The sequence below is a fragment of the Nipponia nippon genome, unplaced genomic scaffold (genome assembly GCF_047370975.1).
Source record: "Nipponia nippon isolate SJK-2023a ecotype South Korea unplaced genomic scaffold, ASM4737097v1 scaffold_4, whole genome shotgun sequence".
In the NCBI taxonomy this organism is placed as follows: Eukaryota; Metazoa; Chordata; class Aves; order Pelecaniformes; family Threskiornithidae; genus Nipponia; species Nipponia nippon.
Genome location: NW_028262358.1, coordinates 81,126,075 through 81,150,056, shown reverse-complemented (window position 1 = coordinate 81,150,056; position 23,982 = coordinate 81,126,075). Strand labels below are relative to the sequence as shown.

Below are 23,982 nucleotides of genomic sequence, written 5' to 3'. Positions count from 1 at the left end.
ACACTAACAAAATTAACAGTGGATGAATTAGTACCAGACGCTAAACAGTTGCTACAGAAAGACTCATCCATTTCTTTTCTTCTTCTCCCCTTCTTCAACCTGGCTACCCCACCACTCGATAAAATTAACACTCAGTATCATTTTTTTCTTTTGTTATTTAATAAAAAAGCACCACAAATACCCTTTCATACACAAGACGATGAACTTTATGCCATGATCTCCCTAGACTCTTAAAGACGCAGTTTGCAGTTGAAAGGACTGTGTCCCAGTTCTCTTATTGCTTTTCAGCAGCAAACACGCATCCACTTGCAGAGTTTCTCACTTGCAGGTTTTGGGATCCCACCTGGTGCCATGACAGAGCTGCAACTGAACAAGGCAGCGCCTGCTCCCTTTCTTTACAGGCTCTCTGCCCATACCTATCTGTATTTCTACATGCCTTCGCCCACTCCTTTTTTGTTCTTCCTTCCTTCCCTGCCTTCTTAGGTCTTCTTTCACTGGGCACTTTTCAATTGTTGAGTAAGGATGCCTGTTCAACTGTGAGCATTCAAACTCATACTGCAACAGCTGAAGCAGGTGGAGTCCTGTTGTCCTACCAGGAGATCAAAAAAAGCAGCCCTGGACATCAAATTCAGAAGTGTTATTCCAGCACTGAACTGGAAATGAGGGCAAGTGTCAGGTGTTACATTATACTACATTATATTACCTTTACTACATCATCAACTGATCCAACGTGAAAATATGTCACCATTCAGCTAGGAGATTAAAAAACAAAAAAACACCCACACTCATCAATACCAATTTAATAAAAATTTATACATATTTTCATATATATAATCCTATTGTGTCATCAGGGAAAAGTAACCATTTTTAAAGGATCAGCCTTCTGCTACAAATAAGAAAAATGTTATTAGGAAATTGCTTTGTTACTTTTTGGCTAGATAGCGTAGTGTAACAGTCCTGACAAGGAGATAGATCAAGAATATAAAGAACAGCAGCATACCATCACCTGCTGACAGCTTCAGCATTTCAACCATTCACATTTGTAAGAAGCCTAGTAGGATTTGTAAGTGACTATACTAAGTAAAACGTCTATATTCTGCATGGCCACTCAGTGCGCATGCCCCTGTTTTGCAAGCTACAAGCAACTGCTCAAAATAACGTTATGGTAAAGACTGGGATGGAGAAGACAATTCCTGGGTCATTAAGTCCAACTCTTGATATCAGACAAGATATATGTACTATACTATCTGTACAACCTGCTTTATAAATTGTTTACTGAGGAAAGGTACGGTCATATACTGTAGACTGGGACTGAGACAGCAAGATCTGTGATGGGGAAAGAATAAATTAAAAAAAAAAAACAACAAAATGAGGTTGCAACTGGAGTCAGAAAACTTTTATGTAAAGTACATAAAACCAAAACATTATTATTAGAAGTCCTTCCCCATGCCATTCTCCCCAGTAGTTAACTGACTTGTATCTCTCTGACATACCTCTCTGAAATATGAACTTTTCTTTTCAGTGGAGTTCTTCCTTTTACACATTCATCCTGTCACCTCTTTAGGAAAGATGCTGTTTGAACTTTACTTGTTAAGTAAAAAGAGTTTCTGCTAATGCATGTGAAGACCACAAGTAGTGCATGCCTGTAAGATTGCTTTAGTAACACGACTTCTCAGCAGGATTCAAAAAGCAGTTTACGGAGAACGCTGCAGCAACACAGACTTCTTCCTAGCTGGGACTCCTGCAATCTTGCCATGCTCTCTCTTTCATTTCAGCTTTGCTAAAGAGCGGAAAGCCAACTTTAAAAGATGAAAAAAGGCTTTGTAAAAATGGCATGACAGAACACTACATTCATACTGTTTAAGTTAATACATAGTAAATGTATTCAGTTTGCAAAGATAAAGATTTCCTGTTCTCCTACTTCCACCACTGCAGACTGCTGAATTTGCTGAAATTCTCGCTTTCTTCTTTCTTGCTTACGTCACCATCAATAATAAAACAATCAAAAGACCAAAACTTTCTGTCATACCTGTGCAGCCACTTACTGCCCCTGAACACCTAATTTCTTCCTAACACGATGTGGCTGACACTTTTGTTATTGATACTCGAGCTAGTAAAGGATTTATATCTCAGTTGCGTTCTGCAAGGATAACAAAAGTAAGAAGTAGGTATGAAGGCAAGAGATGGCAGAAGCTGACAGATACGTGTCTAAACAGCAAAAGTCTGCTGCCCACATTAAAATATGTTTCAATTTTAGCTGGTAGTTAAAGTATATGGCCATCTTAAAGATCAAAAAACAACAACAACAAAAAAGAACAACTAGATATCTGGGATTTAATACCAATATATTGTGTAGCCAGCACCTGATGACTATACAAACACACACCCAGAGCAGATACAAAATAGCTATCACTTCAAAAATACAATGCCATCTGAAGTGCATTGCATCGTGATTATTCTACAACAAGTTTGCTAAGGTGGGCTTCAGAACATGTTTTACATCATCTTTTCCCTTCTATCCTTAATACTTACAGAGAAAAAATTACTATTCTTATTTAACCATGTCCCTACCATTTCTCAACCAAATTTTGTTCTTATAATCCCATTTTTGAGTCAGCCCCAAAACAGGAGGAGTGAGGAAACAGCATATTTTTCTTCCCTACATATTTTTATTCCAGGTAGATAATGCTGAACAGAGAACACTGTTGTTTCACTCAAAATCACTGTAAGGATGCTGTAGACACCTTTCCTTTTACAGCTCAAAAGAATCAAAAGGAAGTCAAGTACAACAGAAAAAATTCAATAAGTTTCTGAAGTTGAATTCTGAGGATAAAGAAAAAGTAATAACTGATTTCTTTATCAGAATTAAATTGTCCCTGCTCCAGTCTAAAAGCTTTTGTTTCTTTATACCATATTTTAAACCCATGCTTGCACACTGAGGTTGCCCTGGAACGTCATGGAAGGAGGCTGCAACTTTCCTCCTAACTCTCTTGCTGCAGAACAGTTAAAATTCCATACAATAATTTTGTAGCAAATAAATTAACATGCATTATTAATAATTTTAAATGTGAGATTCAGCTATATCATCCTCCAGTTACTCTGTTTCTACAGCTTCTTTTACTTGTAAAGTCAATATTTAAGTATTTGTATCAACTTTTAAATAGGTCTTCTACAGGTGTTTTACAAAGCAAGATTGTTTGCATCATAATTGAAGGCACCTACAAAGCACCACTGTAAACATTTTCCACATCAAGAAACAGGAGTTTCTTTAGGGCTTGTAAGCTCTTTGCAATCTGGAGCCATATGCCATTTCAGTACTGCTTCAACTTCTCACTTGTTAGACCCTTTTTAATTTTGAATTGATGCCAAGGTCAGACATCATAGCAGAGGTTTCCCATTTAAAAGCTTACCCTGTTTTTCAAAATACCTACATACACTTTGCAGTATTAGCACAGCTTTATACTAACATACAACAAAACCTGAACGGTAATTCTATTTTCTTCAGTTTTACCATGCCCTCTTCTGCCTCCTCACACCTAGTTCAAAGCCCACTGAAAGTTAGTGGTTATGGACTGGGCCATACGTTTCATGAAGAGCAGGTACAACCCTGGAGCCCTGCAACTTTAAAACATGAAGAAGACATTTTCTGGACTGCCCCGTAAAAATCTAATGGCACCTTAGAAAGGACAACAGACAGGCGCATTTAGAAACATATGACAGGAAATTAAAAATAAACAAGTAAATGCTACTGACAATACGTACTTTTGACAAAGCTGGCTGAAGAGCACTTTGGGAGAAAGAGGACCTTTTCCAGCCTCCCTCATGCTGTGAAGGAACAAGAACATCGCTGAAGTCAAGGGTCCCGGGCTGGAGAGGTTTACCACCAAAGGATCCTTCAAGGCAAAGGTAAACTGCACATCAGATTTCAAAGTTAATGACACACAAAACTTATTTCAAGTTAGTACATTTATGACAAAGAACAAGCTAACTTTCAGTCTTAGAATTTTTTTTTTTAAATGTTGCTGTCACTACATGATTGAAATAGTTGAAGAGAAAGCTTATTAAAGCAGTAATAGTTGCAAAACCAAACAATTCTTGTCAAGCAAATTGGTTGGTAACAAACAGTTTTGGAAACAGGCATGTCAATGAGCCAGTCTGATTCTTACAAAACCAGACTACCTCCTGTATTACCTGCTTTACTCTTACTCCCACATGCACTGAAATTCAGTTGGAGAAACAACACAGGCGACCTCCTCCGTGGGCCAGGATAAGACAGAGCTCAGTGGCACTCTGTCTACTCAGCCTTAGGGAAGGGGGGGCCAGTTTCTCCGAGCTGTGAGCTGCACACGGAAATCTCCACACATCTGACAGCCACAGAAACACACCCTGTTCCTCCAGGAACCAGGCGCCTGCAAGGTACGGGCAGCGGTTCGCAGCAGGGGCTGACAGCAGGCCCCACAGATCCACCGCGTGGGCGCGGGACAGGCACGGGGTGCATCCTGCACAGCCCCTCCTGGTGCAAGATTCACCCCAGCCAGCAGGTCCCAGGCCTGGAAGGAGCCGGCCAGCAGCCACCCGAGCCAGTCTTAGAGCAGGAGAGGCTCCCGCACTGCTCACATGCCACGTGCATCTCAACGGCCACAGATCGCCAGCTCTCCCTAACACGCTCCCAGATTCCTACGTGACCACAATGCTTCCTACTAGCTGGCCGGACTCTCACCAAAACAGGTCCCAAGTGCCAGACAAACAATTAGAGAGGCTGCCTTGTCCAGAAAGCAGATCCACACAAAACATAAGCGCTATGGATACACACAAATGTAAAGTATTTGCATTATATACACTACCAAAAGGTGGAAAAATGCCCTTTACCAAGCAAGAAGCTGGGAGTTTCTACATTACTATTAGTTAGACTACTGCAGCCCTCTAATCCTGTGTTGACATACAAAGACCAGAAAACACAGTCTTTACTCTGAAGATCTTATTTACATTGTAAGCACTGTCATTAAACAAAAAATAAATCTTTCAACCTTACGGCTGTGCAAGTTTCGCATCAAGCATAAGCCAATGTACCACTGGCTTTCTAAGCCTCCGGGCACTAACAAGCTCCAGACCTCCACCATGGCTCAGGATAACTTAGTGAAACATGCTGCTGCTCAGAACTGCCACCGGAGGAAATACAGACAGCAAAGCAGTGAACTGCACACTGTTCTTGCCTGGAGAAGCTATGAACACCACCGACAGCAACATACAGAAATCTTCATCATTTCAGAGGTATCTGAAACAGAAATTCACCCCTCAACCCTCACTGCCACCAGAAAGCTCCCAACAAACAGCAGGAAAAGAAAAAAAGAAAAAAAAGAATAAAAAGTCCTCTGTAAACTGCTTTCTTTAGCTAGCAGAGGCAAAGGGGTATTTCTCTTTATTGCCAACAACATATTATGAAAACCCAAGTCTCTAAGACATGACCAGGAACAGCAGCATACTCTTTTGATAGTAACCACAGGAATCTCTTTCCCATATGCCAATGAGCTTGAGAACAAGAAATTTGGTCCTCACTGAAATTTTGCTTCTCTCAGTTTAATCCTCTGGCACGTGAAGCACATAAATAAATTTTACAAGCCTTTTCAATGAAGCGCTGGGACAGACTGGAATAAAATATTTCATGAACATTTTCTAGATCCAAATATACTATTTTCTGTATTATACATGCATACTGAAGAAATAAAATAAGAAACAAAAATAAGCCAGCCACTCTTTGTTAAGGTCAGGCATTATTTGCTACTTCAATGTCACAAAATGTGAAAGGAGGTGATTATTCCTCCTCCTCCAGGGCTGAATAATTAGTTTTGTAAAAGAAGTGAGTTCACAGATATCATAAACCAGCTAAACAATTAAAAGGCAAAAGAAACGGGAGAGTGCGAGTGTGTCTTTAACAGAGATGCGCTCTCCCATCCTCCAGCTTCTTCCCACACTTCCCCAAATTTGTATTTCTTACTGCATACTTACCGATTGGGAGTCTGAAGTATGACAGATTTTTAACTTTGTTCCTTTCTCCTTCATCTCATACATCAGTTCATTTAATATGTGAGTCTGTGCCAAGTTCTTAAAGAAAAAAAAATAAACCCATGAAACACATGCTGATCTTTCAACTACACATTTTTCTTTAGTTATAAATTCTAGCTTCAGGGATAGACAAAACCAAATATATTTCATAATGTACAAGTGAGGTTTAAATCAGACCACTAGAAAAAGCAGGTATTACCCTTGTAAGAGCCAAGATCATCGATCTCAGGCTGTTCCTAAAATTATATCTACTGCTGTTTCTGTAATTCCAAAATAGTTACCTAGTAATAACTTTTTATTGAACAACCAGATTCATTCTTTTTTTTTTTTTTTAATGGTGAGGACCTTAGTATCAGAAATTATTTGTTTCTATTAAACTCTGCAGTCCCTCTCATCATGCCCCAAGGAGCACAAGGGCTCTGGCACACTGAAAAGCATTACCTCTCTGAATTTAAGAGAGAAATCAACTCAACATACCTCTGATTTGTTTCTTTATTTTTGGTTAACTTTGACTGCACATCACTTAGGTTTCTACAATGCCCTAAGTATGGATGGAGAACAATTAGCAGCAGTTCTACTCCTTACAAATTTACTATTTGTTTGCTGAGTTTTGTAATCACCACCATAAACACAAGGTAAAGAGTGCCATTACAGAACACCTTCGTAGCCGTTTTCTCTGATTTGCTCACTCCTGTCTGCAGACATACAGATGTCCCTGCTCAATTGACAAGCAATAGGATGTTCCAATATAAAACCCAGTAAGGCTGCTGCTTTTCTGAGGATGTTGGATTAGTTGTACACTCAACATCAATAAAAGTGTATTAGTATAGCTCATTCCTCTTATTCTGGTCAGAAAGAAACCCATAATCAACAAAAGTGTACTTTTATAACTGCATCCATTGCAGGGGCTTAAAATCATCACAATGCACTGTGCGGACATTTACATTATGCATAAGGTACCACTTTTCACACCCACCAGTATGGTAAATACTGCGCATTACTCATGACTGCCTAATGCTGAACTACAAATAAAACCATATGCTAGCGTACAACCCACACACATATGCAGCGTGTAAAACACTTGACATTTTCATTTGTCTCATTACTGTGAAAAACGCTACTGATCCAAGAATTCTTTTTTGTTATAACAGGAAATATTGCTTGGATAGCAAGGAGTGAAAAGAATTTGAAAAGGACCTTCAGAAAGCGGAATGAAGACTGGCAACAGTCAAAACCTTTTCGGAAGCCCAGAGTTTATACAGATTAAGTATTTCTGAAATCTATGAAGAGAAAGCTGTATAATCTTTCCAACTTACCTGCATGACAGCATTAAAAAAGCACGTATTTCCTAAATTATTTATTCCTTTGACTGGAACAGATGCACCATTACCAGAACTTTTTCCTTTCAGTATTTCACTTGTTTCACTGTTTTCTTCACGGAGTCGTATGATTTTTGATGAACCTATAATTAAACTATAGATTAACGTTACTATATAATTGCAGAGTTTAATCAATTCGGTCCTTCCATGGATTACGTTTATCGTTTTTAACATATAGGAAAAGATACCTTGATGGTTAAAGCAGTTAAAGACAGCTTTACATACTCCCTAAAAAAAAAAAAAAAAAAAAAGAGAGACATCACCAGTTAAACCCCTGGAAAAAAAAAATCCCCCCAACAACTACATATGTACAACAAAACCTTCCACAACGACTACATTGTCCCATAAGACTGTAACTTCTTCAATTACCCAAGCAACACATAAAGTAAAACTGGCTCTGTTAGTTTATTAACAATAGGCAGTTTAGCTGTACGTTCATTAGACACACTAGAAACACCACACAAAGGCTGCTTTTTGGTGCATTTGAAGAAAGGCAACCAAAAGTTACCACCTGAATGCTGCAGGTCTTTATCAATTATCACACTTTGTTTGAATTGCCTTGCACAACTCGGTCAACGGCCGAATCGGAGTTGTTATTGGTTTCCCCAAAACACTACATTTGCTCCTCCGTCCACCTCCCTTTGATGCAGCCTGAGGAATTGCTAACACAACCCAAATGCATACATTGCTGCTGTTTTAATCTTATACAACAAAAACTTGATAAAACTGCAATGGAATATGCTACCAGTATAATGTCCACATGTTTCCTTATTTCCCTTATTATTCAAATAGATGAGGGGCAGCAAAGTTAGACAGTCATTAACTTGTAGCCTAGAGGTAATGGCAAGACTTGAGATAATATTTAGCCTTGAATTCTACTAGCAACTTTCATATTGTCGTGGTTGCAGGACTAAATATGAACATTACTGACATCTGCAGTGTCTTAAATATTGATTAACAATGCATGTCAATGTAAACGAGTTATGGACTTAATAGATGCCAAGAACTGTGATGCTGCAATCTCTGTCTTGACATATGAATTCATGTATTTGTTCTAATGAGTTTCACATTGAAGTCTCATTAAAGTGTTCTTGAGAAATAACTAACAGACCTATTTACGTTAATGAAATGCTCATGCCAAAAGGTTCTTTTATGTACACTCCTAGGTAGTTTCTTGCTTAGAAGATGAAAAAAATATAATTAAATAAAAAAGAAGTCATTAAAATATCTATTGTATCTGGCAACAAGCTTCTGACGCAGTCTGTCTGCACCCTATAGTGCCATCAAGGCATAATTATTTTTCCAAATTGTATCCGAGTTTGTTGAAATGCAGTTAAGAGGTGCTTTGCTGTTTAAACACATTATTTAAATGTTCTTGGTAATACTGCTTACACAGCTTTAAAATATTCTCCTTTCCACTGGTGTGGAAAATTAAGATGGTACAAGGGCAAAGTAAGAGATCAAGTTCTCCTTGAAAAAGCAGACAACGGAACGAATGACAAATAGCTTGGGAGCTGCTCACACCCTGAAACACTCACAGTTTTATGGGCTATGTGCACCTACACCTTTTCATTTACATGCTTACAAGGGGCACACTACAGTGTCTGAGACTCATCCACCCACACAGGGCTCCAAAAGAATCACAGCAGGAGGATGGGAGCTCCAAGTGTCTGCAACTCGAAGGCACTGCTCGCTCTCAGAAATTTAATAATATAAGTGGAGACTTCTTCCCCTCAGAAAAGTGTGCCATACAGAGAAGTGCTGGGGAGAAGAGATGGTTAAAAAAAAAAAAAAGAAAAATGAAAAAAAAAAAAGCCAAAATTGTGTAAATAATTTGTGTATTAGTATACCACAGTTGTTGCATTTATCCATCGGCATTCAAAAACATCTGGGACAGCATCTTAAAGTAAACAATGTTCACAAGGCCATCTGGACAAAACTGCAGGCAAAAATTAAAGCATAAGCATATGGAAAAGCAGATTTTTCTCTTCCCTTTAGCAGTACAGGATGACAAATGTCAAACCTAGATCTGTCCACGCTTCACTGTGCTACGCTTTGCAGCACCACCTGGCTCTCCTTGCACAGCCACCAAATATGGACAGCACTGCCACAGCGGACCATATCTGCAGGGCAAACTCGATAAAAGCATTTCACTTCATGGTTAAATGGCAGCTTCACACAAGTAGCAAGGTTCCATTTGCTAAACCTTACATATAAATTATTTAAGGGAGGGAAAACAAAGCCAAAGCATCCAGCTTTGCGAGAAGAGCTGGATGAATAAGCAATTATAAAACCCAATAAATGAGAACCAGACATCCGATTGCCACAAAGCTGGATAATTAGTATAGGGATAAGGAGAAGTACAAGTAAATTAAGAAAAGGCCTGTATGTTATTACTGAAGTCTAGGAGCCTCCTTTCATTCAGAAGGTTTTAATTACTGCCTCTTGATTTTTTAATAGATTTTACAAACACTATCCATGTGACATTTTACTAGGATTTTTGTATCTGTGAAAAAGTCTTGACAGAAACGTGTTGCTTTGCCATTACAAAGATTATCTGCTGCCTTGCTTATTCCACACAGATATTTTTAAGGACATATACAGAGCCAGAGGAGGGACAGCAGTTTTTAATTGAACTCTACTCAGTGGCCCCAGTTCAGCGATAAATGACAGACAGGCCTGAAGCTGAATGTTTAGTTGACATGTGAAGAGTTGGTCAGTCTTAATAGGAGATGCTGGTAATGACTGCGATAGCTAATACTTCTACAGATTGGGGCTGGAGGGTCCTTCTGCAAGATTAACCCAAGGCTACAAGCATGTTATTAATCAAAAGGGTAATATGTAATTTTTTAAAGTGAATTTGCACTGAACTATTTCATGGACTCTTGCCGACGCAATCTTGCAATCCTGTAATGTTTTAAGAGGCATGCTTTTGGATATGAAAAGTGACTTTTATGCCACTATAGACACAACAAGGACCCCAGCAGAAGGATTCCATCGGAATGGCTGTCATCTGCTGCTGCCCACAAGGGCCTTCAGCTCCTGGCCAAACAGTGTTTTGAGAAAAGAAGTACTCCAAGCCATCCAGCTGCATGCAGTAATACCTGTTATAAATGAATGTTAACGAGAGCAAAGCAAGTGAAAAGCACAAAAGTAATGAAATTCATAGATTGATTTCTGTCTGTAGTTCACTATTACATCTTTTAGAGAGTTGACATGGTGCCCCTCAACCTCTCTGCCCTTCTCAGGCGCTATGGACATCAGCCCCAGGCAGGCCTGTCCCTGCACAGCAGGGACAGCATATCCCACTGTGACTGTTTCGGGGCTCACGCGTTCAGACTACACCTCTCTGTCAGACTCCTCCTGCAGTTTGGTTGTGGAAGTGGCCTTTCTAATCCAGTCACACTGGGAAAACTCTCACCCAAGTTGTGCCTTGATCACCACAACCTCCTTTTCCCTCAACAAAGCGCATTTGGCTGCAGAGGCGCCCCACCGGCGCACTCTGCCAAGACCCATTGCCCAGCTCTCCATCCGACTCATCACAGCCTACTGACCACCTCTTCCCTGGCACCAGGTCAGCGCCTGCCTCTGGTCCCACCACGACGTCCACCTCCAGCGCTCACTCCGGTTCTCAGACAGCTGCGTTGGTGCTTAGGCGCTGCCTTCATGTTCAGCAAAGCTTCCCGACGTCACCCTGCTCTCCCCCATCCCATCAGACCCAGAGGAAAGACTGCTTTTCTGCTCCAGCTCTTGCTTGCAATGCACTCTTGTCTTGCCACTCCTTGCTTCAGCTTTTTTCTACCTACTTCTGCTCACCTGTAGTCTTGTCTCGTAAGCTCTCTGGAGGCAGGGAACATCGTTTTGTCCCACAGCTGCACAGCACCAGCCTCATGAGTATGTGACTGAGATTCCTAAGCCCAACGTTAACAGACAACGATTCAGTCCATTAATCAGAGCAAGTCACCGGACCACGTGTACAAACACACATGGTGCCGACACACCCTTTTGCAAAAGACGTTCAGAAAACTTATCACAGGTTTCCTATCAATTTGTTTTGCCAGTATTTCAAACATTTGCAGCACACATGGACTTCTGTACTGCCCTTGCTGAAACTGAGCTGTGCCTGGGGATGCAGATGGTATGCAAGCAAAAAGATAAATGACATCCCATTTTTCTTTCAGCCAGAGGAGTAAGCATTTTTGCTCATCTTTTCAATGCAACTTTTTTTTAATTAAAAATGAGGGTTCCAGGAATATGCACTTTTATTCCAAGGTCAAGCCTTTTCTATTGAATACAACTCTGGTGCTTCAGTTGAAGGTCTTCACAGTAAAAGCAAGGTTAATAGATTGCCTTTCTTTTACCAAGTTCTCATCATGCTGTATTATGAAATGCTACTAAATTGTCTGGCACTCCTTTTTTATTTACAAAATTTAATTTTTTTTTCAACACTGTACAACAATGAGAATCTAACCCTTAGAAAAACAGCGCGGTTCTCTTCTGAAATGGTCACTAGCTCTATGTTTTAAAAGCCCAATTTCTCTTGCAGTGGTACAATCTTACCAAATTAAAGATCACAAACTGCAGTTTTATTTCTCTGATTCTGCCAGAATGTTATAAACTAAAAAACACGTCTGCACAGTGTGAAAGAGCAAGCCATTCAAGCACCAATTTTGATCCTCTACCCTCAGATGACTTGTGCTACACCTCACAAGTAAATAATTACATGGACAGGAAAGGGAAGAACCTGTGGATAAAAATGACATAAAGTCTAAAGAATTTTTTGCCAATGATTGAGTTTTCATTTCTTTGCAACACATACAATTAACAGCAGCCCCTAACAAGTAAGTAAACTTGAAAGAAAATTTATGACTGACAACAGAAATGTCTTTTTGCTGAAGTGTATCTCAGATTTGGAGAATCGACATATTCTGCTTTATTTTGCTAGTTAATTGTCTTTATAAGTAGATAGAATGGACTTATATGCTCCAAACTATATGTAGTGAAAATCAGTTATGAAAGAATACAATTATTTTTTTCAGTGCTATCCTCTGTCAACTGCTAATATCCACAGACAAATGCAAATCTGAAAAGTTATTCATCATACTATTTGCTTTTCTATACAAGTTAACACCTACTACTTGTAGTGTAAAATTATATATTTTTTAATCTTTGTTTTACATCAGTTATATCCATTAAAATAGAAATCAAGTTTCTAACTTTCACCTATTGGCAAATCTGGGCAGCTGAACTTACTAGCAAAATCTCATTCCTCTGCTTGACCTTCCCAACAATAAAATTAACTACAAAATTTGAGAATAAATATTCTTCCTTCCCACTCTATTGCCAAACAAACCAATTTAATTAACTGCCCTATAAAAAAAATTAAGTATGCAATCTTATGTCTCCACTGACGTCTAATTTGGCTTTTGTAAAGGAAAATACGTGTAATATTCACTTTTAAAACTGCAAACCAATTTATTTTCTCCAGCAAATGAGCAGACATGCAGATTGCAATGTCTCAGCATGGTTTCTGTGTACTACATGTGCATTATGTCCATGTGAAGCTCACAAGTGTGCCACACGGACAATACTGCACCTGCCTTTCTGTGAAAATCATCATGGCCTGCTAACCTTTTCCACAAAACAAATTTCTGGGTGGTACACCCTAGAAAGCAATCTTGCTTTATTCTTCCATCTTGTGCCCAACATGACCTCTTAACCAAACAGACTCCTCAAAAAAAAAAAAAAAGGGAAAAAAAAAAAGGGGGAAAAAAAAAAAGGGAAAAAAAAAAAAAAGCAGGCATTGCTGGGTACAACAAACCGTAGGATCAGATGTGAAAATCACACAGCTGCAAGCATTCTTTTGGGAACCCAGCAGTGGGATTTATCTCAATCGCTTAATGTAATTACAAAAGTCAGTCATGTAGTAGTAATGTAATTTGCACATTTTTACAGCTGAAGTGAAGTTGAATCTTTATGAGAGGCTGAGTGAAAAGCAGGGATCCCGCTGCCACACTATTCCACCACATTAGTACCAAATGACAAGCATTTTGCTTTTGTTTATTTTCCAAGATGCATTAATTAGGAAATCTATATAACCCTCCCTTACATGTTTAAGCTGATTATTTTATCTTTAAATTACTCCTGCACTTTTGAGAACCAAAAAAAAAAAAAACCACTAGCAGCCCTCATCTGTTACTTATGTCCATGTTCATACTGCATTTCTGCAGAAATTTCTACACAATGCTATTTGAATTTTAATGACGCACCATGCCAACCAGTTGTTACAACAGAAAGAAATCCAGACGTAAGACGAATTGTTGTTACAGTGCCACATTCTGATATGAAAATTAAGTGTCTTCACTTTGGCTGCTTTTTTAGGAAGAAATAGAAAAGCAATGGCAAAAAAGCACAAAATTGATTTTTAAGTGGGAAATATGAATTATTCATTGTCAGTTCTACACTAGTTGTTTCTCACAAGTTATTTTTCATTTAATTAAAATGAGTTTATTTTTACAATGGGTGAATATACAAAATGAATAAAAAAAATGTAAGCCAACTCAGAGTTTAAAAGATGATAGTTACACTGAAAATATCACTGTAACATGAAATAAAATTCTACACTTGAAAAAAATAAAAGATAGCTTGTCAATAGTAGAGTTAGTTTTCACTGTTATACTTCGTATCCTTTGTTTTCTGGACAACAGCATGAATTACACTTTGATTTCAGATTTTATTTTTAAAAAAATCCTTAAAGGCAGTCTAACTTAAAAAAGAAAAAAATCTTACTTAAGTTACATTTCTTTATGGGAAGTACCAAGTGTGTCAGCCCAAGTATTTGACATAAAACAGAAAAGGCACTGCTGTTACATTTATCAAAGTGAAACAAGAATGCCAGTCCTCCTTGGGAGTTCCCCTCTCACACACACCACTTTTTTTTTTTCAGTACGCCTCTGTTCCCCAGCCTCTTCCAGCAAGCAGCGTGGCCCAAGGCAACAGGCCATGCCAGGTAAACAGCTTTTTTGTCTTTTCCTTGCCACTTAAGAAAACCCAACAAATCATTTTTGGGCCCACGTTCTCGGAGCTCTCAAGAACGGCATCCAAACTGCTCAGCACAGCCATACTCTCTGCCACGTGGAGAGGGTCGCTGACTTCTACCTTTAAAACATTACTGGAAGTACACACACGCTTGTTTTTTGTGTGAGAACAGGCTTGCACATGAGCCTTAGCCCCTTCCCAGCATGGAGCAGGAGACACGACCGCCCTGCAGGAGCAACCTCCATATGCTGAGACCTCTTGCTGCTGAGGGGGCCACCCTGCAAAGCTTGCGCATGACTTCCTTAGCTCTGAAGGACGTCAGCATGTCTATTCGCTCACTCAAAACCAGGGACGTGCATGAATCTGAAGGATGACGTGTAACCTTGCAGACTGGTAACACATGGCCCGAGACACTGGGAAATCAGTCCGTCACCGATTTAAAACTGCCCTGCACCTCCCACCGCCTTGCAGGAGGACCCTCGCGCTGCCCACAACACACCGCAAGCCTGACATCACCATTGGTACCCAACTCTACCTTTTACATCACTGTCGTGAACCTCATTTTCCAAGGCACCAAAGCAAGCAGGGCCAACTCAGTGCACTACCACAAAATGGGTGACCACAAACTGAAGCTGGACTAGAGCTAGTTTTTCATTTCAATGCCTGGTCTTGGAAACTGAAGGGAAAACTGGTTTAACTAAAACAGGGCAGGGGAGTGGGAAGGAAAAAAATGTTTACACCCTAAACAAAAACAACACAACTTTGTTTCCAGTTATAGAAGAGAGTTTCCAGTTATATCAGGCAAATACTTAAATGAAAGATAAATGTTTTCAAAACAGAGTATCAAAATGAAACACAAATATACACCAGAAATATATTCTGCGCTGCTCTGCTATAAACACCTGATTTTTAAGAAATCCTGGGTCTAATTTAAACTTACTTTTCCTGAGTTAGGAATTTTGGTTGCTTAATTTAAGACATTTCACAGAAAACTTCTAAGCACCACACTCTGAAAACTTTAGATATTTTGAAGATTTACAAATTAAGAATCTAAACCATGAAGCACACAGTCATATCGCTCTGAAAGTCTTATCCAGCAGTACAAAACCAGAATGAAATTGTTTCCATTAAATTAACTGAAACAAACACTACAGCATTTTCATCTGCAAGCAAGCTGCAACACACGTAAACTTGAAACTGAAGCTGTGAACAAAAGTGAAATCACATACTGTATTTTCATTGCTCCAAGCAAAAAGATGCAAAAAGTAGCAATTTATCAATTTATTACAAGTCAATAATTTAACATACAACTTGTGACTAGATCAAAATATAAAATATCTATTTCTGAGCAGCTCTTCATTTTTTTCCCCTCAAAAACTATGTAACACCTCTTAAAACCAGTAAGTTTCATGCACATGCAGCTAGAGGAATACCTAGTCTAATTCAGTAAGGCAATTCTTTTTCCATTCTTACTTCCAACCAGTTGATGATCTCTGCTAAAAACTGCAACCAATTGTTTTAAAAGTTTATTTAGGCTGGTTTTCGTGAAGATCTGGAATCTGATGCATTCGCTAAGTCACAAGCCAGAAATGCTGCCGAGTGTGTTACAGTAGGGATGAATAACATCAACGTTATCAAGAGTAGACAGTTGAGGGCCACACATACCAAGTTTTATCTACTATTACATATATTGAGAAGATACAGTAGGCTTCTAACATAAGAAAATAATTTAATACTATTTTCTATTAATAGAAATGAGCATTCTGTCAATTAAGATCCAATAACATAAATGAACAGAAAGCATTACATCCAACCACAGAGTACTAGAAAATCAACTTAAACAGATGTAATTAACTGTGGAAAACAAATTTAAATCAGAAAAAATTTAAGATGTGATACATCCACACTAGGAAAATTCAATTCATTTATGTTTCTATATAGTTTTTGTGCATTAATTTATATAGCACCTTATTTAAGGTAACATCTTGTCTACAATAAAGTTTCTTCATTAAAGACAAAATTTGGAAAAACTGTCCTACAGTGCCCAAAATATTTTTAAAATGTAATCATACTGTAGAAAAAAAAATGAAATTATGTTTCACCAGGCATCACTTGCCCAAGTAATTGTGCAATTACAAACTGTATTATACTCACATCATACATAATTTTTCAATTGTATATTTAACATGACTCAAAATCTGCGATGTTCATTTTTAAAGACAGTACGTTACAGATGTCTCCAGATAAAACTATTTGTGCAAACTTACTTGGTTCAGCCCTGGAACCATGTTTCTGAAGAAAGTCAACTATCTGAGCCAAAACCTTTTTGTTGCAATGTGTTGACAGCTCTTCATCACATTCATAACACCTAAACAAAAGAAGAAACAAACTAGAATTCAGGATATCTGGATGCACCTCCCAACTCTGACAAACCTCTCTAGCAACCTTACCAAAATTACTTAAGCTCTAGATTATGATTTTTCATACTAAAAAGAGGAATAAAATTGAATCCTCTCATCCCATATATGCTCTTCTGTAGATCAGCCCCAATTCACTGTGATACTGTCCTGGTTTCAGCTGGGATAGAGTTAATTTTCTTCTTAGTAGCTGGTATAGTGCTGTATTTTGGATTTAGAATGAGAATAATATTGATAACACACTGATATTTTGGTTGTTGCTGAGTAGTATTAAGTTGTTGCTAAGTAGTTGCTAAGTAGTGCTTATACTGGCCAAGGACTTTTCAGCTTCCCATGCTCTGCCAGGTGCACAAGAAGCTGGGAGGGGGCACAGCCAGGACAGCTGACCCAGACTGGCCAAAGGGCTATGCCATACCGTATGACGTCATGCTCAGTATATAAGCTGGGGGAAGAAGGAGGAAAGGGGGGACATTCGGCATCATGGCATTTGTCTTCCCAAGTAACCATGACGCGTGATGGAGCCCTGCTTTCCTGAGGATGGCTGAACACCTGCCTGCCGATGGGAAGTAGTGAATGAATTCCTTGCTTTGCTTTGCTTGCGTGCGCAGCTTTTGCTTTGCCTATTAAACTGTCTTTATCTCAACCCACGAGTTTTCTCACTTTTACTTTTCTGATTCTCTCCCCCATCCCACCGGGGGGGAGTGAGCGAGCAGCTGTGTGGTGCTTAGTTGCTGGCTGGAGTTAAACCACGACAGATACTTACAGATTTAAATAATCTCAGTTTATAGTCCTGCAAACAATCACACATAACATATATATCATATAACTCGTATAACCAGCCAACTCTCTGCAGAACACAACGGACTCAAACTTCTATCTTAGTATTGATTTGTGACCCCTCTGACAGTCCTAAGGACAAACTAGTTTTCTCTCCAGAAAGCCTGCCTTTCCTCTATATGAAGTATTCATTTTCTCTGTTAGAATCATTCTTTATCATGAGAAGACACTGCTTTAAATTATGAGTAGTCCTTCTACACAAGCATACACGAACACCTGCATACTCATTCTTACCATATGATCCACGTGCTGAGGTTGATAACAATGCAATGAGGTTCTGCGCGTGCTGTTTGGAAGTGTTTCAGAGAATGCTGGCCTTCTGAGTTCTTACTACATCCCTAAAAACGGAAACATCAACACAGTAAGAAGGAAAAAGGGAAGCAGGAAAAGACTGTATTCTTTACTTTTCAAAATAGACAGAAAGCTGTAGTGCCCTAAATACTCATTTAGCATTTTCAAGGATTGAGAGGGTTTAATATTCTTTATAATCCAGTATTATAAAGATAACAATTAACTGTTGTTTTTTTTAAAATGAACACATTTTCTTTTTACTAATAAAGGAAAATCAATGACAACAAAAAACTAAAACATCATCTTTTCTACTTGGAAAAATCAGTTAAAAGTACAGAAGATCATTAAGTTTGTTTTAACTTAATAGAAATAATTCCTAGCTTTTGAATAAGTATCAATAGACAGCAAATGATGTCATTCACAAAAGTAAGAATTCTCTAAAAAAATGTGAATTAAATGACTACGTAGCATATTTAGTCCACAAAGTGTCAAGGAAAGGACAGCATAGGTAACCCTGACTGCTCAAGAATGCCAAATGCGTTCCAGACATCAAATACAAAAGGCATGTAAATTGATTTTGTACTAAAAAGCTACTCAGAACACACCATTTATGTACAGCAACTTCAAGAGAAAGCATTTGCAATTTTTCAAGTATCTACAGAGTGGGACTTAGAAGATCCAAGACTGGTTTCTGAATGAGGCATGAGTTTTGGAGGCTATTAACAACGTAAACATGAAAAAGCACACAGATTTAACTCTTTTTAAAAGTCCATCTTAACTACAAATTTTCAGAGACAAGCTATATGAGTCCTCCTCAGATCCAGTTAACTATCGTCTGAAGCCTCCTAACAGCATGTTTCTTTGCAAAACTAAATCTGTTCAAATACTCGTAGAAGCTGGCTTCTGTCCCTACTATAGCAAGACCTACCAAAAGTCTAAGAAAACAGTGAAATCCTTTGTTCAGGCAACTATTAGCTGAACCAAGCATGGCAGTGTCTGTAAACTGAATTTTTTTGTATCAGGCTTTACTTCACTCACACAAGAGAAATCTGCGCAAGCCCTTGGGGTCAAGACCTGCCATTTTAAACTCTGAGGCCACGATTTGACATTATAACTGATCCAATCTAATGGCTAGCTGCCACAAAAAGCAGCATTGTCACTCCTGCACAGTCCCTTCTCCCTGGTTTCAATCAAATCTAGCAACTGAGTGTCCATAGTATAAATTGATTCAGCAATATACATATCCATTTTTTTCATTCATTTGTATTTGCGGGATCTTCTGCCAGATGAGCCAGCTGAACGGATGCATTTTGCAACGACACAGTTCCTGAAGCCAATTCTCCGCAAGTGGCAAGAGCATGCAGATGAAGACAAGAGAAAAGGCAGGTGCATCACTTACTGCTTGTGATGCTGAACTGCACCATAACACATAAAGCTAACCCAAAACACTGCTGAAAACCAGACAAGAATGTAAGGCCACATCCCACTCCACTGAAGAAGCTGAAGCATGGACTCTTACAACTAAGTGCTTTTATTACACTGTTTCACTGAAGGTAATGAGACACCAAACAGACAAGGATCTAGACTGGTCATATCCTTTAGAAAACCAGGGCCTATCCACCCCCGTAAATTTCCAACATATGCTTACCTGAGAGCCACATTTGAGACACAGCCATATGTCCGAAGGTGCCACGGGCTCACCATCACTCATCCGCCTCTCCTTCAGACATTCTGCACATATTGACCAAACGCTCTGAGCCACCGCTCTCTTCACATGATGCACATCCACTGCTTGGCTCACGTGCTGGCAGGTTAAGCCTAGAGAAAATGACACATACTCACTTTCATCCATTAAAAATAATAGCTATGAAAGGGAGCGTGTCTATACTAAAGGAGCAGAGTCCTCAATGAATTCAGCATTAGGAAAAAAAAAGGGAAAGAACTAAAACAGGAAAAATCAGCCAGCTGCTCCCCATGTACTGAATTTTACAAAGGATCTATTTCAGTCTTTCTATAATGAAAAACCTTTTCAAGTCAATAAATACCACCTCTTAAAAACATATAAACTATTTTGTACAAAAGTACAAGGACTGCTTTTGTACAAAATTCCTTTCCCTGTTTGGTTTTTTTTTTTGGGGGGGGGGGGGGGGGCGGGGGTGATGTGTCAACCAAAAATACTACATAAATCTATTTTTGCATATAGCAACACAGGCAGCTGACCTCCTTTCCCATTCATAAAGACAGATTTCCAAATACCCGTGCATCCTTAATACAACTGTCTATTCTGAACATGAATATCAACCACCTTTCTTCTCTGTCATATTTATGTACAAATTACACTATAATATCACAGAATAACCTAGGTTTGAAGGGACCTCTGAAGGCCATCTTGTCCAAACCCTCATTCAAAGCAGGGTCAAATACAAATTTAGATCTGGTTGCTGACGGCTTTGTTCAGCTGAGTGTTGAATATATTCAAGGACAGAGGTTTTACCACCTCACTAGAAAATTGGCTTTCTGTTTGACCATCCTCGTGGTGAAAATAAAATAAATTTCCTCATACCTAGACAAATTTTCCTTGCCCTAACTTTTGTCTGTTGCCTTTAGTCCTTTCATCGTGGACCTCCTAGAAGAGTCTGGCTCTGCCTTCTCTACCTATCAGCCAGTCAAAGAAAGAAACTATACTTCCACTCCTTTGGCTAAACAAATCCATTCCCTTCAGCCCCTCTTCACACATCATGTTCTCCATCCCCTTAACCATGTGGAGGGGGTGACCTGCTGCTGGACTCAATCTGATAAGTCAATGTCTTTCTTGTAACAAGGAGCCCACAACTGGACACAGTACTCCAAAGGAAGTCTCACAACTGCTAAAAAGATGGGAAGAATCACATACCTCAACCTGCACTCCAATTAATACAGTCTAGCATACAGTAGGCACAAGCCACACGGCTTGCTTTATTCAGCGTGTGCACTAGGACCCCCAGAACCTTTTCTGCAAAGCTGCTCTCAAGCCATTGATTCTCACCTTGTAATTGCATGTGGCTATTGTGGCCCAGGTGCCAAACTCTCCACTTGCCTTTGTTGAACTCTGTGAAGTTTCTGCCAGCCCATTTCTCCAGCCAGTGTAGGTCACTCTGAATGGCAGACCTACCCTCCAGTGTATCAACTGCTCTCGTCAATTTGTTGTCATGAAGATGACAGAGCATAGCCTCACAATGACATCACCCAGCTCTCTCAGCACCTTCGGATGCATTCCATCTGATCTCACGGACTTGTGCACGTCTCGTTTGCTTAACAGCTCTCAATCTCCTACTCTGGACAATGCTTAAATCCAAATTCTGCCACTAGGCTCAGAGACCAGGAAAGACTGAGTGCAGAGCTCACATGTGAAGGCAGAGGCAAAGGAAGGATTGAGTTCCCCAGCCTTTTCCCATGTCCCTAGGTCCCCTGGCCCCTTAAGCAGCAGGTCTGCACTTGTCTTAGCCTTCATTTTACTGTCACAGTACCGATACAAGCCCATCTTACTCTTCACACCCCTCATTAGATTCAACTCTAACTGAGGCTGGCTTACCTAGTCCCCTCCCTGCACAGCCAGAGCCCCTGCAAGGGCAGCCCAAACCTGCCTCCACCCTCTCTGCCCTTCCTTTTGCCTCTGAGCTCAGTCAGAAGCTTCCCATTCAGCCAAACAACCTCCTGCCATGCGTGCTTGACCTTCCATGGACTGGGAAGGACCGTTCTGCTCTGAAGAGGTTGTCATTAAAGATCAACCAACTCTCCAGCCCTTCAGGGCAGTAACATGGTATAACAATAGATCGTGTCATAAACACCTAACTGGGGATATTTCTGCTATAAATTCAAACAAGAAAAGTATTTCATGGTACCGCTGATTTGGGGTTTTCATCAGTCAACATGGAAGTTATTAGCCCTCAACCTCAGGGCCAAACATCACCTAATGTATTTACCTGAAATATCATCTGAAGAGTCTTCATCCTGTGGCCTGTTAGGCCTTTTGCTTCTCTTTGGTTTCTCAGGGTTGGCTCTTGATGGATCTTTCACCCGCATCTGTTACCTACTGGGAAAGAGAAACAAGCGTTGCTTTATTGTCTAAACTCTTCATCAGCTGTAGTGAGTTTGAACTCTAAAAGCATGAGATCAAATCACACATTCAAACTTTACGAACGCAGTCTTAGGCTTTGATTAACGTCAGCTATTGTGTAACAAGGAGTATGAATGTGTCAGGAATGAACTCTTAGGAATGCTGCAAGATCAGTTAGTTACATTACGTGACATTATAAATTGCATCCGTAGCTACAGGGAACACACACTTCCAGGCAGCGGTGTAAATATTTGAGATACCAAGATTTTCCTTACTTTTGTTATTGTAAACTACTACAGAGCTCCAGCCATACCTTACCAGAAAAATGTCATTAAAATAAAACCTTCTCTTCCTTAACAAAGCTCCATTAGGAAAGGTTTCTGTCACCATTTACCCTTCCACATTCCCTAAAAGCTTTTGAGCAATTTCAAACACTTTAATAAAATACAAAATCTCATGAAAGTGTCCTCTCCTATGAGTGAGGACAGACTGGAGTGAGAGATGACCCCTCTATTAAACATCAGAGAATCCATACAGATGAAGTCTCTCATAGGAAATATGGGTCATTAATCAAGGAGTCCTATGAGGAGCAGAATTGAAGGATAAATATTTGCCGCTAAACTTTAAAAAAAATCCCAAGAAATTTCAGCACACTGGTCATTTAATCAAAATCCAAATGTGAATTCACTGAAGGAGTGTAGCTGTGCATCACACAAACAGCTTCTGAGGCGTAGTTTACAGGTTGTCTTTTAACGATGTGCTTCATAAAAACAAATTTATGTTTTCATATAGAAAGCATACGAATGTAAGATAGTCAAATATACATACATTCCAAATCTGTGAGCCATTCTGTTTAGAAAAATTACGTCTTGTTGTGTACCACGTACAAGTTAATAATGTCACCTGAGCCACCAGTACCAAACATTTTCAACTCTGCTACCTCATTTATGTATAGGAAACCTCTAAAATGCCCTACATTTGGGAATAGCAAAAGCTATCTACTTGAGCCATAGCAAGAATGTAAGTTTGCCAAAGTTTAAAACATTTGTCTACCTAAGTTTTTAAATCTTCTCTGCATGTGCATTTAGACCTTTGTACTACTGAAGCTCTGAGAGACACGGGAAGTGACCTGTATATTGAACTCAGTATTCCCTCTCCTTTCCTATCCATTAAGCCAATCATCAGAACAGTCATCACTATCGATACTAGACCACCACCACCGCTGGTATCTGAACAGCCTCGCTAAAGCAAGGCAGGCAACCCATACCTCAGAGCTCCTCTTCCAGGTTCCTACAGATCTGGACAGACATCTCTGCATCTGCCACGCATACTGTTAGTGCTGGAGGTTTTCTGCACGAACGTATCCATTAGAGATTTACTTTGGACAAGTCAAATTTCTGTAGTGTATGAAAAAAAACTTTACTCTCTGCTTCCTTGCATCAACGGCTTCATGTTTCCTCAACCTTTGAAAATGCACTTCATTTTTTTCAGAATACTACGTTTAGATAGCAATCAGTTTATACCATGGTCTTCTTGAACTATAGATTACAAAATTTCCTGTACTAAAGGGTATAAAGCTTCAAATGCTTAAACATGCAAGTGAACAATGCCACTGAATTAATCTTTGCTGATTTTCTAGGTTCGCACTTCATGTTCATACAGTAAGAAAGATCTGAATATTCCAGCTCTTGACTATTTATATTCAACAAATTTTAGCTTGCCTAATGTACATCAACAGCCACGTATCACAGCATCCCTAGAAGAGGAAAAGGTGCTTCAGACCCAAACAACTTCAACTCTGTATTTCTGCCTTGGCATCTTATCATATATATCCAAGGTTCATATGAAACTACCCATCGCC

The 23,982-nt window shown here is 39.4% G+C and overlaps 1 protein-coding gene across 6 annotated transcripts in view; it reads right to left on the bottom strand.

Annotated features, from left to right (window-relative positions):
• Nucleotides 1–23,982, bottom strand: part of USP45 (ubiquitin specific peptidase 45) — a 55,940-nt gene that overhangs the window by 25,241 nt on the left and 6,717 nt on the right. For 2 of the 6 annotated variants that reach the window (XM_087774378.1, XM_087774379.1), the window contains exons 2-8: nt 21,988–22,097; nt 19,674–19,843; nt 17,969–18,072; nt 16,748–16,848; nt 7,380–7,525; nt 6,007–6,102; nt 3,763–3,911 (exon numbers count right to left, since the gene is read on the bottom strand). In XM_087774378.1, the coding sequence (XP_087630504.1) occupies nt 3,763–3,911; nt 6,007–6,102; nt 7,380–7,525; nt 16,748–16,848; nt 17,969–18,072; nt 19,674–19,843; nt 21,988–22,087 (866 nt within the window). In that variant the 5' untranslated portion in view covers nt 22,088–22,097. Of the gene's footprint in view, nt 1–3,762; nt 3,912–6,006; nt 6,103–7,379; nt 7,526–7,630; nt 7,671–16,747; nt 16,849–17,968; nt 18,073–19,673; nt 19,844–21,987; nt 22,098–23,982 lie in introns of those variants that run through there. The other 4 variants (XM_087774377.1, XM_087774380.1, XM_087774381.1 and 1 more) reach the window with 3 other exon arrangements.